The sequence below is a fragment of the Colias croceus genome, chromosome 21 (genome assembly GCF_905220415.1).
Source record: "Colias croceus chromosome 21, ilColCroc2.1".
Classification (NCBI taxonomy): Eukaryota; Metazoa; Arthropoda; class Insecta; order Lepidoptera; family Pieridae; genus Colias; species Colias croceus.
Genome location: NC_059557.1, coordinates 1,778,490 through 1,794,696, shown reverse-complemented (window position 1 = coordinate 1,794,696; position 16,207 = coordinate 1,778,490). Strand labels below are relative to the sequence as shown.

General features: G+C 35.0%; 1 protein-coding gene across 1 annotated transcript in view; it reads left to right on the top strand.

Annotated features, from left to right (window-relative positions):
- Positions 1-16,207, top strand: part of LOC123701319 (myotubularin-related protein 8) — a 54,484-nt gene continuing 38,277 nt past the window's right edge. Inside the window, exon 1 of the mRNA XM_045648748.1 lies at positions 1-259. Within this exon, the coding sequence (XP_045504704.1) occupies positions 236-259 (24 nt within the window). The 5' untranslated portion in view covers positions 1-235. The remainder of the gene's footprint in view (positions 260-16,207) is intronic.

The window sequence follows — 16,207 nt, the reverse complement described above, 5'->3', positions numbered from 1 at the left end:
CAGTTCGTAAACTTGTCAGTTATTGACTCGTCAAGTTAAACGAATAAAATAATTTATAAATTATTTAAATACGAAAATGAACATTTGTTACAGATACGATTAGTAAATAAAAATAATAAGTTGGGTGAAGTAATTTTCTAATACCTTTTTTATTGGCACATGTGTCTGTGAATAAAAGTATAGATTGTTTTGTAAGGAGGCGTATTGATTGTACATCGATTGCAAATAATCAACAATGGATATCATCAAAACACCTAAGGTAAGTCTTATGTTATAAGTTCTTAAATATTTATTAAATTAAGTTCGAAGTTGTACTCCATACACGTGGGTACTACCGTACTAGTCTTAAAGTGTCATTCTCCGTTTATTCGTTTCCTATATTTCGTAAGCTTATTTTTAATTATTATCAACTTCCACATATTACCCATGTCCATTAACGAGTTTATTGTTATCTCTTATAATTTTACTACAGTTATAATACGTTTTTGCACTTTTTCCATGTCAGTCTAGTCATTTGTAATGTTTGAAGAATCAGTGTAATATAGTCAACAGCTGAATATACCTAAATGAAAGCTCTATAAAAAACTAGATTCAATTCATATTAGGTATAAGGAATTATACTTTTTATTTTAAGCTAAAAGATTATTTTTCCTATTGTTACCTACTTAGTGCTAAAGTCTTCTTTTGTCTCAAGTAATTCTTAAAGCCTTCTACTACCTATATGAACTTGATTATTAAATACTGCTAATAAAGTCACAGGTTGGCTTTTTAACAGTTTTTGACTTATGTTCATTATAATATGTGTCATAGATATTGAGAAAATAGTGAAAATTTTAGCTAGAATTTTCAAAACCATTTGTTTTTCCATCCATGCATGCACAAAAATAATTGTGTAATAATTATTATTATACTAATAAAACAACTTTCACAAAAACATTATTTAAATTATACTTAAGCAGAATTTAATAATCTCAATTTTATATGAACAAGTGTTTCATAACAAGGATTTGATTTATCTTCATTGAAACCAAAAAAGCGCTGCGCTTCGCCATATCTGCACCGGCCCTTAAAGTGTAGCAACAGAAATTTATCATCTCTGAAAATTTCAACTGCCTTACTATCACAGTTCATAAGATACAGCCTAGAGACAAACGGACAGACGGATAGTGATGTCTCATTTAGTTTATTTTAAATCTGCACCACACAAATTATTATTGTTTACATATGTTACATACATAATTACATAGTTTTACATAGTTTTATAAATGTGTTACTTGCCCACTTTTTTACAGTTTTTAGGTGACATCTGTATATTATTGTGTAATACTTTATTGGATGGATAAAATTTAAGCAAGGATTGAAAAATCAGCCCTTAGTAGAATAAATAGGTAATAACTAATAAGTATATGATTCATTATTTTCGAAATTTATAATACCTACTTGACTTATATTTGTTGATAAACTCTGGGTTATATGAGTGTGCGACAAAAACACGTCCATGCTTTTATTTTCATTCAATGAATTATTTTAACATGAATTACAGAAACACACTGTCTCTTTTCTTCTGTACGAAAACGGAAAAGCTCGACCTACGCTGTCTTGATGCTTTCGCGCGCATGCTCGACAAATCTGACCCTTGACATTCGAAAGTAGATTTTATGGCCCGGAAATACGACATCTGGTTTCAAATTGCGAACGTTTGAAGGATGTGACTGGATAGCTGTAGTCTATTTTTTCTTTCAGTCCCGTACCCATCGTCCCCGGCTGAGGGCAACAATTTCGTAGCGCGGGAAATATCGCGCGCGATTGTTCTTTTTTAATCTGTGCGTAGAATTCGAGGGAAATTTTTTTGTTCATTTTTAAATTGCGATTTGAAGATTAGACAAAATGTAATAGCAAAAGAAATATTAAATATTTTCTTTGGTGTTTAAAATAATCTTTTAAAAAAAACCGGCGAATATAAATAATAAAAAATGGCATTCAGCTCATTAACACCGATAAACATGCTAGGAGAGTTAGGCAGATTTGCGAATTGGTTGAAGGGTGATTGCGTTTCGTCGGAAGACTTTGGCGGACTTTCTGTTACGGAAAAGGTAAGCGATTTGCATCACCATGTAAACATTAACAAACTGTTTTACATAAAACTACGGCAAATAATGTTTGCATTTGTTATTTTCACACTAACTATACATAACGCAAATGATTTATAAATATTATGCTAATCTAATAATTAAAATGCATTAGGTACTTCAAGATATAGACGTATCTAACTATTTTATACAAATTAAATATTTATATATCTTATATTCTTCCATTCCACAGATTACTAAAATGTAGGTACCTAATCCTACTAATATATAATAATATTATAAATGCGAAAGTTTGTATGGATGTATGGATGTTTGTTACTCTTTCACGTAAAAACTACTGAACCGATTACAATGAAATTTAGCACACATATAGAGGGTAACTTGGATTAACACATAGGATAGTTTTTATCCCGGAAATCCCACGGGAACGGGAATTATGCGGGTTTTCCTTGGCAAACGCGGGCGAAGCCGCGGGCGGAAATCGAGTTGTAGAATATAGATAATATACTAAATTTCCGGCCGCGGCCGCGGCTTCGTTCTCGTTTTCAAAGGAAAACCCGCATAGTTCCCGTTCCCGTGGGATTTCCGGGATAAAAACTATCCTATGTGTTAATCAAAGTTTCCCTCTATATGTGTGCTAAATTTAATTGTAGTCGGTGTCAATCAATTGTTTGTCAATCAGTAGAATTTGCGTGAAAGGGTCACAAACACACACATATCCTCACAAACTTTCGCATTTATAATAGGGTCTAGGGATGAGGAATTACTAAGATTTAACACTGAAACACAACCAAAATCTTTTAATACGATACGTTCGTATTAAAAGATTGTGACAAATCTTTAGCTTTGTTTCTTATATTTTACGAAAAGAGATACAGCTAAAAAAAAACATGAAAACAAAGGCCATGTTTTCACAAAGGGACTGGAAATTACATTTCGCGGTTTTCTACCGTTGTTACCGTTACCGTAACGAAAAATACCGTTTCTTCGTCTACGTGAAGTGCATTCTTAGATTTTGTTGAGTTGGTATTTTTTATTCATTTTCGGCTAAAATTATTATTAAGTACTGTAAATTATTATTAAGTGTAGATTAACTTAGGTCCGTTTTATGAGTCTTAAATATTTTTGTACCCATTTTATTCAGGATTTAAATAATATAAAGTGGCTGTCTATTGGTAAAATAATTCCATTTTATTCAGGATTTTAAATATCCTGTCTGTCTGTTGGTAAAATAATTTTTAAAGTCCCCGTTATAGATCTGGAGATTACTCTTACAACGCAACGTCACGAATTCACAAACTTTACCTCTCTATAAAACCTAAATATAGGTATTGAACTTCGGTATCTACAAAAAAAATCGTATGATATTATAGATATAGATAATGTAATAAAACGTTTTTCACCTTGAAATACATCTTTCACAGAAATTGATGTATCAGAACTTGATAAAGTAGAAAGTGTAAAAGTTTGCAAAGAAAACAGAAACTCGGTAAATTATCTGGCACCTTAAGGTAGAAATTTCGCGAAGGGAAAAGTTGGAATATTATGTTGCTTAAGGTTAGGAAGTTTTCGGTTTCATTACCCCATTAGTCTCGTATTTGGAGCGTTATATTATACGAACCTAGGGGGTTACTATGATGTCTTATAGCAGTATTAAATCGAGTGTGGAAAAATGACAGTTATATAGCGCCATCTTTTTCCTACTCATACTGGTTTAAGACATCATGGTAGGTAATCACCCTGGGATGAATTCTCGTTAAAAATTGAAGATTATTATTAGGAAAATGAGAACCGTATCAAATAATAATTGCAGAACTTAGGCATGAGACATTTTCTTCTTTTGGCATGTGTATTTTATTGCTAGCTATGGTCTCCGGGGACAGCTTTCAGACTTCTACTACTGAAGAGCTATTTCACAATAAAAGCTTATTGACAAAACAATTAGAGTTGGGTCTAGAGCTATGCCAATATTGTTTTATCCAAAAAGCCGATATAAATCTGTTTTACTTATTCCTAATGCGATGGAAATCAAACATTAGATCAAAAGTAGGTTTCATTTATACAAATATTATTTTTAACGCGATAGAGAGGGATGGATTGAGATAATTCTAAATTATACCTGAATCAATCTATACTACCTATTATTTTTATTTTTTGTAATATTATAAAGCTGAAGAGTTTGCTTGTATGAACGCGCAAATCTCAGGAACTACTGGTCCAATTTGAAAAATTCTTTCGGTGTTAGATAGCCCATTTATCGAGGAAAGCTTTAGGCTTATATCATTACGCTAAGACCAACAGGAGCGGTACCACGCTGGTGAAACCGCGAGGCGCAGCTAGTTGGTTGATAGTCAGCGGTTGTGGCGATGGAATCCCGCATTCCGCTTGCGGTCGCCGGTCACCATGATTATATAATATCGTCTAGCTTGCATATAATTAATGAGGTTAATTATTTGTTGTTGTTGTTGTTTTGATAGCAGTTTATTTGGAATTCGTTGTAGTCCTGTGAGAGAAGATCATTCTTACTACAATTTTTGGATATAACATATTTTTTTTATACAATTTTTATTTTTCAATTATGAACGAAGGAGAAAAAATTTATTTCATTTTGTACTACCTTATAACCGACTAGCTGTGCCCTGCGGTTTTACCCGCAGTGCGCCACTCCTTTTGGTTTTAGCGTGATGATAATGGATAAATGGGCCTTCCTGGATAAATGGGCTATTTAAAACCGAAAGAATTTTTGAAATTGGACCAGTAGTTCCTGAGATTAGTGCGTTCAAACAAACAAACAAACTCTTCAGCTTTATAATATTAGTATACCTTATATAACCGATATAAAAGTTTGTATAACGATTTGTGCATTCAACGCCTTTTATTGTTCACATATAGATAATTGATGCGATTTGATAGCTCAGTGATAATGCGGCCTATAACGCGGCGTAGAACAAATACAAGTAATCGCGATAAATGTGGGCTATTCAACATGAATGAGCATTTCATTGTAGTTTTATTTTAAAGCTTACAATAAAAGAGAATAGGAAATGAAATCCAATATAAATTGTCACGAAAATTGTACAATATTATGTTATGGCTCTCGGACGGAGTCTTCAATGTAGAATAGAATGGAAATTTCTGATGTAAACTGAAATCTTGGTTTTCTACAACTCCATTGTATTTAATTTTGACGTGATATCAACAACTGATTCCGATATAGCTTTTATCGATTTTCTTGAAATGGAGCGTCTGTCTCACCATAAGGGTGCGTTTCCACTAGAGACGTGGTTGTAAAGAACCAACAGTATCGCTTCAAACGCTAAATGAAGCGATATGATTGGTTCTAGTTACAAATGCTACGCATCGCATCTTTGCACATCACTGGTGGAAAAGCACCCTTAACGATATTACGAAGAAAGACATTATGCGACATAGAAATGCTTAAAAAGTTCTTGATTGAGTGATGTGGGTCTGATGGCTTCATTTCCTTTACCGGGGTAGAATAAACTTCACTTCCTTAATGACTGCGTACCTTATTCCGACTATATCCAAATACCTATTTCATATGCGAAAAGTACGTTCAAGAATGTACCGGTACATTTAACTTTTTTAACCTACCTATTGACAAGTGATAACTGCGTTAAAAACAACCGACTTCAAACTTGCACTTGCAAAATTGACAAATACCTACAGACAAAAATGCTCATAAAATAAAAACTACTGGGCCTATCCGAATTAAATTTTTATGGGACCAATTCGACACCATCCCGCATCGAACAAAAAAAGAATCACATAAATCGGTTCAGAAACCTCGGAGTAATCGGTGTACATACATAAAAAAAACATACCGGCCGAATTGATAACCTCCTCCTTTTTTTTGAAGTCGATTAATTACTAAAAAAGAGCGTGTATGCCCAGCACACATGACAGAAGTGGAACTTCTTCAGAAAGATTCATAGATACAAAAATCGCCGTCTTACTCCATGACGTGGTGGTATTGCCATGCCAATCTCATTTGACTTTCAAAGAGAAATCCACGAAGTTACCAATGTCGTGCCTACAAAAACAAAGCATAAAGAAAACAAAAGCATAACAACAACGATTTATTTCTTTTTATGTTTTCAAGAAATCACAATCTTTTTATCTTATGAAACGTTAATAAAATGAAGGATCGACATTATTGCCGATTTACGTCACATTTGCGATTCGTTTTTCTTCCCTTTGAATGAGCAGCTGAAGGGCATTATAACTTCTCCTTTGATGTAAATTCCGTATTCATAGTCGATACATTGAGATAAAAAAGATTTTAATATAAACTAACCTTGTAAAGTATCCACGTGTCTTTTTTGCCCATGGATAGAAATAAAATCGATATGGTACATAATAGAAACCAATATTTTCCTATTGTTATTATTAGCAAGCTATTTATCAGCAGATTCTGTAATATAAACAATGCCAGAAGGTTTATTTAGGATGGATTTATGTACAAACTAGCTTTTGCCCGCGACTTCGTCCGCGTGGAATAGTGACTTCCGGCAGAAAAGTATAGATAGCTGTGCCCGCGACTACGTCAGCGTGTAACTCCTTGTGTATTATTAATTTAAAATGTATTGGTAATATTATTTACATCAGGTTCACATGAGGCTTAAGGACCTATAGAATCAAAATACTTTAGCGCAAAGCTTCCGGGTAAACTATATTGAAAGTTGACCCGTCCGGCACGTGAACATAAAGATTTCTAGAACTGCTAACACGGGAAAGAGCAACGTATAACTGACCATGCGAGAAACAACTGACACCGAGATCTACTCCGGCAACATGAAAAGTCTGCCCTTGAGCCTTATTTATTGTCATTGCATAACACACCGATACTGGGAATTGCGTCCTTTTAAATTGGAATGGAAAATTATTTGGTATTAAGGGTATTCTGGGGATAAAGACGGTTTCTCCTGCACCGCAACCTGTTAAAATTTGAGCCTCGATTATATTTTGTTGCAACTGGGTTACTTTTAGTCGAGTTCCATTGCAAAGTTGTGGTGGTCTTAAATTTCGGAGTAGAATAATCGGAATGCCAATTTTTAAACAAATTTCGTGAGAAGGAAGTCCGGGCATATTTAAAGAATTTAAAAATTCTATCGGGTAATTAGTTGCTTCTTGTTCATCGACCATTCTATTTATTGATCTATAAACTTTGCTTTCCCCCTGTATATTCGACAGTATTTTGTTATTAATCTCAGATGCCTGGTCATTGCGAGGAGTTAAAATAGATCTTTCGCATAGCCAGGAATTGTCCCTATTTAATATATTTGTTACGTCACCGTAAACCGACGATATAAGATGTGGTTGAGATTGCACTATACAACATAATTCAGGCGTCAGAATAAGTTTTCCTTGGTGTAGTTGTGGATAGGTACCTTCACCAATCTTTAATAATGAATCAGAAAATTGACTATCATCCGGGTTATCTCCAGTTCTCACTCGCATGTTTATAGTCAAATGCACCGATTGTATATCACGCCACAAATAAGAGCTTTTCAGGCAAGCCCTAACCTCATCAGCTCGGGTTCCCCGTGGTATTACCGGTAAGGTTTGTCGGAAATCACCACAAAATAAAACCGTGATACCGCCCATTGGTCGATCATTTTGTCTTATATCCCTTAAAGTTCTATCTACCGCTTCTACTGCTTTTCGATGGGCCATCGTACATTCATCCCATATGATTAAATTACACTCGCGTAATACCTTTGCTTTGTCGCTATTTCTTGAAATACTACAGGTTGGACTTTCCGTGCGATCTAAATCAATTGGTATTTTGAACATAGTGTGAGCCGTTTTACCTCCTGGTAGCAATGTTGCAGCTATCCCAGATGAAGCTACGGCAAGAGCTATTTTACGCTGATTTCGAACATAAGCCAATATTAATTTAGTCAAAAAGGTTTTCCCAGTTCCTCCAGGTGCATCTAAAAACCATATTGTTCCCAAATTATTTTGAACACTTCCGCACACACGGTCATAAACCGAACGTTGTTCTGCAGTCATCATTGGGACACCGTTTTCTAATGTTGTCAGCAGTTCCATTAAGTTGTAACCAATCTCTGCGGAATATTCCCTATTAGTTACCTCTCCGACTGAGGTTGGTGTTGGCAAACCATATTCACATAGTGATTTACCGCCAACTGCTGTTAACTCATCCTGAAGAGCTAATAAGCACTGATTTATGGCAAGATCACGGAAATTATCATTAGTTGTGCCTTCATCATTGTTAGATATATTTCTAAGAAAGTCTTCTGAAAATTTGTCTTTATATTTTTCCCATAATTGTACAGCATCTGACAAATTACAAAATGTAAGTAATGTTACAAATAAATGACGTAACCGTCTTGGATTATCACTAACACAGGATTCTGCTAAAGCGTCATCCCAATGCTGATCATTTTCAAGCAAATGACGCGCTTGGCAAGCTGCATGATAACTGGGATAAACAACATTGTCTACTTTTCTCAAATCTATAAATGAGGTTGGTCCTCGCACAGTATGTAATAATAATCGCAAATAGAAACACTCAGCGTTGTTAGGATGAACGGTGTATACTCTACCAAGAACATGTTCTTTGAAAATACCTGACTCGCCATCTACAGGCCTGCCACGGCGTCTACGATTAAAGACACCTCGTTGCTTATCGTAGGTATAATACGATGGAACTTCTTCATATAAAAGAGATTTTGCAAAATCATCAGTTTGGCAAAGTCGAAAGAATGCTAATAAAGTTGTTTGTCTAGGGTTCTCTAACCGTTCTGTGACATTTTCGGTGTTGAAATATATACGTTGACCGCCTTCAAGATGAACATCCAGATGGGTCACAGGTGGATATCTTTCATGAATGTTGAAACTTAAGATCCGCCACACAGCTTCTGAAGAACTTATATATCTGCCTGACTGAAATCTTGTAACTTCATCATTTTCATTTCTCAAAGCAAATGTAGCTTGGTCACTGCCCTTATTAATGTACTTACAAATATATTTTATTGACTCTACACTATTACACATTTCAACATTTATGTGAGCTTGAAATGCTCTGGACAACACAGGAGAATACGGAACGACCCACCTATTGTCTAAAATAACCTGTTGTCCAGACACTCGCTTTTCAACAGTGAAACCACCAGTATCTCTTGAACGGCGACGATATTTCGGGTATCCATCATGTCCTGTTACAGTTTCTTCCACTAAGGCTTTTGGATATCTTTTAGTGCAACGACCGTCTTGCATGCAAGAAGAATTCACGTTAAATGCACCACATGGACCATGTATCATATGAGTTTTAACAATGTCGTATAACTCGGAATCTGCAATCGGACTTGGAATTTCGGCACTGATTAAACTGTCTACATCATTAGGTCGAACCTTATCTTTTAACCAAAGCAGGATATGTGCGTGGGGTAAGCCGCGTTTTTGCCATTCAACACTATACATATAACACAATACTTCTCCAAAAATGTTATCTTTGGTAAATAGATCTATCATTGATTTTAATTTTAAATGAAAAACTCTTGCGATAATATCATGGCGGTCATGCGGTGCTTGACCCTCAAGAAGCTCCCGAGTGATTTCATCCCACTTAGGATTGGTAGTTACAGTAATAAATAAGTCGGGACGTCCATATTTTCTTACGTAACAAAAAGCATCTTGAGTACGTTCGTGCATGTAGCGTGGACCACCAGTAAAAGAAGAGGGCAAAATAACTAAACGGCCCATATTCACCGTATCATTATCTTGCTGCATGGCGTCGCGAAGGTGCACGTATTCTTCAGCGCGCAGCTGCCTTTGATTAGATCGTATATAAACTAATCTTTCGGTTTCAATTTTTGCGTACATGTCTACAATAAACTGATTGAATAAGCCACGAAAACGTTGCAAGTATACAAACCTATTCCGTCTTACTTGCAATTGGTAACAGTAAAATTGAAGGCAAGAAATCTTTTTATTATAAATAGGTGCGCCTGTATGCGGATCAGTTTGGTATAAAGCAAAATTATAACCATCTTCCCCTCGACAATATATCAAAGGATATTGCAAACCGTCGTAAGCCCTGTGGGTTTCGTAAATACGTTGTAAACGATTGTCTCTGGAACGGATAACGATATCACGCCTATCACATTCCTGGTCGACCAATACCACAGCAACTTCATTCGTGGATGGAGCATTATAACGCCCAGGGTGTTCCTGCGTTGGACGCCTATCGGCATTTATAACAATTTTATAATTGTTATCATCATCTCGAGGAAGAGCTTCTAATGCCGATTTAAAACTGCATACATACGAATTAATCTGATGCAACATGTTCTGAAGTTGTGAAATGAGTTCAGCATTTAAATTTGGGAAATATTGATTTCTTATATTCGACTGTTCGTTGTAGTCGGATACAAAATATATTTGAAGAAACTTAGGTTGGTCTTCAGGCAAAAGAGATCCTATCAAATGGTAAACCTGACCTTGTATTTTAAAAGTAGGCATGAAAGGACCTTCGGAGATTTGTTGAGCACCAAAGGATGTCATCTGAAACGCACTATTATAAGTGCGAATGTTGTCGAAAAACTGTTTAGATTGCACATGTTCCCCTAAAAGTAATGATTTCAAAGGTTCCGGTGGGTCTTCGAATGAAGGCAAATTTATTTTACCTCCAGAACAACAGAATCCAGCCGACTCCTTACTCCACTTTAAAGCATTACAAAAAGAACATACCACGTTCATATCGCCTATTACAGAAGATGATCTGTAATCAATTGTGAAATTATAAGCAAACCCACTTTTATATTTGTCTGACCACGCCACCGTATTTCTAGATTGATCTTCTATGTGTACATCTAAGTTATTAAGACTATGACGAAATCTGTCTGCAGTAAGACGGGCCTCTCGCTGTTCGTCCGTTTCAAGAGACCGAATATTTTCGATTCTTAATCTTTCATTAGACAAACTTATTAATCGTTCTTGTGTCAAAGAATTGTAATGTTCGCGTACCGACTCTAGTCGTTGTTCATGCTCATGTTCATCTTCGAGTGATCGAACAATATTATGGTGCACCCTATCATTTGTCAAACGGTCTTCATATTGAGTAAAAGTTTCAGATTCTCGAGATAAAATATGACGTTCGCGGTCAGCTGTGAGACGCAATTCCCTCTCAGTGAAGGTTTCTGACTCGCGAGACAATATATGACGTTCGCGGTCAGCTGTGAGACGTAATTCCCTCTCAGTGAAGGTTTCTGACTCGCGAGACAATATATGACGTTCACGGTCAGCTGTAAGACGTAATTCCCTCTCAGTGAAGGTTTCTGACTCGCGAGACAATATATGACGTTCGCGGTCAGCTGTAAGACGTAATTCCCTCTCAGTGAAGGTTTCTGACTCGCGAGATAATGTATGCCGTTCGCGGTCAGCTGTGAGACGTAATTCCCTTTCAGTAAATGTTTCGGACTCGCGAGATAATGTATGTCGTTCGCGGTCAGCTGTGAGACGCAATTCTCGTTGTGAAGCAGTTTCAGCTGCTCGGGATAACACATGTTGTTCTTGGTCAATGGTAAGCCTTAGCTCTCGTTGAGAAAAGCTTTGAGACGCCCGTGATGTAGCTCGTCTCGCTCTGTCAGCTGCTAATCGCATCTCTCTCTCTGAAGAGCTTTCATTGGCTCGAGAAGTTGAGGCACTAACTCTCATAGAGTTTAACCGATATGCTCTTTCCTCTGCCGATTCTTGAGAACGCGCATTTCTCATCCTCTTAGCATCTCTAGAATTTCGAGATAAAGATGGTCTTTTTTTAGGTGGCATTGTGTATTTTTAATCAACAGTAACTGAAGCTACCTTGCACTTATGAAATCTATTAATATTATATAATATAAACACTACTAAAATAACTAAAATGCGTACCTACTACTACTTATAAAGAAATAAAATGTAAACTAATAATATGCTTAAACACTACCGAAACCTATAGAATAACAACAAAAGAAATCTATAAATGAACTATAATAATTATATTTAAACACTACTATAATAAATATATGATAATTACGAAAATAAACTATTAATACCTACCAAAATAACAAAGATACGTACCTACTGCTACTTCACTTATAAAGAAATAAAATGTAAACTAATAATATGCTTAAACACCACCAAAACCTATAGAAAAACAAATAATTACGAAAATAAACTATTGATATAATTAAACACTACCAAAATAACTAAAATACGTACCAATTGATACTTCACTTATAAAGAAATAAAATGTAAACTATTAATATGCTTAAACACTACCAAAACCTATAGAAAAACAAATAATTACGAAAATAAACTATTAATATAATTAAACACTACCAAAATAACTAAAATACGTACCTACTGCTACTTCACTTATAAAGAAATAAAATGTAAACTAATAATATGCTTAAACACTACCAAAACCTATAGAAAAACAAATAATTACGAAAAAAAACTATTAATATAATTAAACACTTCCAAAATAACTAAAATGCGTACCTACTGGTACTTCACTTATAAAGAAATAAAATGTAAACTAATAATATGCTTTAACACTACTAAAACCAACAACAACAACAAAAGAAATCTGTCAATAAGGTCGAACACTCTGAACGTCTATTCGCATCAACAGCCAAATATTGTATGAACCTCGCACGCGGACCCGCCGCCTTTTTATAGCTCCCACCGCGAAGCGCGTCGAACGCGGCAACTGATACACAAAAATAATCCTTATGGCATGATTCTGTATTCACGCGCGATGACTTATAGCGTATTTCATGTTCAGTAGCACCTCGTTAAGTCGAACCTCGATAAGTCAAATACCTCCAAATCTAGAAAAAATGTTTTGTTCCCTTCCCCTCAAACACCAAAACCTCCATTACTTGAAATCTTGACCCTCTATTAGTTGAAATAATCACCGAGTCCCTCCAAGCCATTTTGGTACATATTTTCACTCTTTAACCGTTCGAAGAAGTTTAGTTGATCTGCTCTTAAACATGCAATAACCTATCTTATTTTGCGTCCCTCTACTTTTATCTCCAATTCTTAATTTATTTTATTTTAATTGCCATGGCTAAGTGCACGTTTATATTTATTTTTTCTTATTCGCATTTGTTGCACGTATAAAAATGTATGTATCCAAACTGTGGATAATGTTGTTGGTTGGACAGTTATACCTGTATTTAGATTAAGTTTTATTGTACAATTAACCACTGTTCTGCTGTTTATTATCCCTAATAAAGAAAATAAAATAAAATAAAATAACTCGAAAAATTAACTTTCACCTTTGTATCTCGACCATAGCAACGTTTTATTTTACAACCTTTATCTACAACTTGATCATTTGGAATTTATTATCTCTATTGTTCGAACAAAAATAAGTTGCCGACTTTAAGAACTTGAACTTTTTTGTGTACTTTTTATGTAAAACAATCGATGTACAGCTGCTAATGAGCCTTAATAAAATAAAATAAAATAAACTTGCCGACAATGTAAGTACACTATTGTTTCTTAGAAAACATTTTAGGACTATACCATAATAAATTTATGACTCACGTAAACACGTGTTTGCATTATCTGATGACGAAATTATTTTTATTTTAATTGCCATGGCTAAGTGCACGTTCTGATGAGTCTTTTTCCCAGACAGATGAAAAGAACTCTGCGAACATATTACTTATTTTCAATATCTGTATGTGCTGAACGATTACCCAGAGTAAGCGTGGGAACGGACGAAGCGCGTTTTTTGTCTTTAATGTAAGACCAAAAAAGTTTTGTAGATTGGGGTAGCAACGCAACTTATATCGGTCAGTTTCCTAGCGGTCCGCCCCGGCTTCGCCCGTGGTACATATTTACGTTTTCTCTACATAAAAACCATCCTCGTACTTCAAGGAATATAATAGAAAAGAATTATCGAAATCGGTTCAGCCGTTCACACGTGATGCCATGACAACGCGAAACGGGTGCAGACCCGCCGCCTTTTTATAGCTCCCGCCGCGAAGCGCGTCGAACGCGGCAACTGATACACAAAAATAATCCTTATGGCTGCATGATTCTGTATTCACGCGCGATGACTTATAGCGTATTTCATGTATAACTTTGGTGTTTCTACACCGATTTACATGATTCTTTTACTATAACCTGCCCAGGAGTATGAAGAATAATTGTGCCAAATTTGGTTAAAATCCGTCGTGTAGTTTTTGTTTCTATAACGAATATACAGACAGACAGACAGACAGACAGACAGACAGACAGACAAAAATTTTACTGATTGCATTTTTGGCATCAGTAGCGATCCCTTATCACCCCTTCATAGTTTTTTTTTAAATATATTTCATGTACAGAATTGGCCTCTCTACAGATTTATTATAAGTATAGATGATACTTAGGGTAAAATACATGCCCTTAGATCGGAGAAATCAAGATCAAGTTGGTAGCAATGTAAATAATTTAATACTTAACATCTTTTTAAACAATTTTCGTCAATCTAATAATAGATTACTAAATACTAATTAAAATAAATATTATGTAGTTACTACGGATTACTCTATAATCCGACAAATTATAGCTATATCTGTCCGACACTGCCCTGCAAAACGTTTGTCGGAATACCGCGTGTCATTGCATAATTGAGCTATGCACAAGCAAAACTTCCAGAAATTTCCAGAAGTATCCTACGTATAATATACGTAGAAATTTCCAGAAGTATCCTACGTATAATATACGTATTGTAAATATGTGAACGATTTTCAATCAACCAGGCAGCTCGCTGATCGACTCGATAGTTATTCGATTTAATCACTTTATCCGGCCCACTGAGTGCTCAGCCACGCATTCTCAACCTGACTTGGACGTTAATAAATTCATTTACCCGTATTTCTCACTGATTATGTTATAGGTTATCAGAATTAAATCGTGGGGAACAAATTATATATCTAACCCCAAATTCAGGCCCAGATGGATGCCAAATTGAGTGGATTATAGACGATATAGGTAACATAATTGGATAATATGCCCCCTGTAATCTCGTTAATGTCTTGATAGAATTTTTATGTTAATGAAACGTTTTTTTTTACATTTCAAAAGGACGCACCTTTTATTATAGATTGAGTAGAAATTATCCCTTGTTTAACTTGAGTACCTTGAATTGTATTTTTAATCATTGCTGATTTAAATACCTTTGTGCCTTCCATTTCAAGAGTTTTTTTAATGAAATAGAATTGTTATTCCGCTTGTCATATCGAAATAAGCCTTAATAAGAAGAGTTCAAAATTACATAGATTGTCTAATATGTATTCTAGTTCAGTGCTTATTTCTCATATCTCACAAAATATTGAGCCTGTGAATTCGTATTCCTCCTTCGTAGAAGTGACATGAAAATTTATTGGATATTGCACAGAAGCCCTTGGTTTTCGAATGCTGAGAGTCACGTGCAGTGTTCGACCTCAAGATATTTTTATTAATATAAATCGCGTATGTGATCCTCGAAGAGATTGGCTTCTTATAAGTTTTACTGACATTTCTTTCGATTGTATTTTGAAATTAGTAAAACTTAGAGCCTGTAAGAATAACTACCACGTATTGAAATAAAAAAAAGAATCGTTCATTAAAAAAAAAAAACACAAATGTTACACATGTAGTAATTTAAACAAATTTTAATAATTTAAATAATTGACCCGCTTTACTCCATCACCGGATAAATAAATAATGGGACTACATTAATCATTGTTAAATCTGAAAGCTTCAACAGACGTTAATATTAAAGGTTTATTAAGTTGTCGATAAAAGAAGCTATATTAAGGAAGGGTAAAAGAGGAACATGTTTCTATATGCATTGTTGCAATGCATATTTAATTTTCTATTGATTACTCGGTTGTATTGATTAACACGCTTTGACCAGACTCACTGTAAACGGACAGATATAATTCAAACTTTGAACTCATATCAAAGTTCGGTGACAATACATACAATAATTTCACGAGGTTAGGCGTGTTTTTTTGAACTGTTTTAATTATTATTGAGATAATGCTTGAAAATATGGCGCAAAAGAACTGAATATTCCTATAAACCATTGAATGTAGATCAAAATA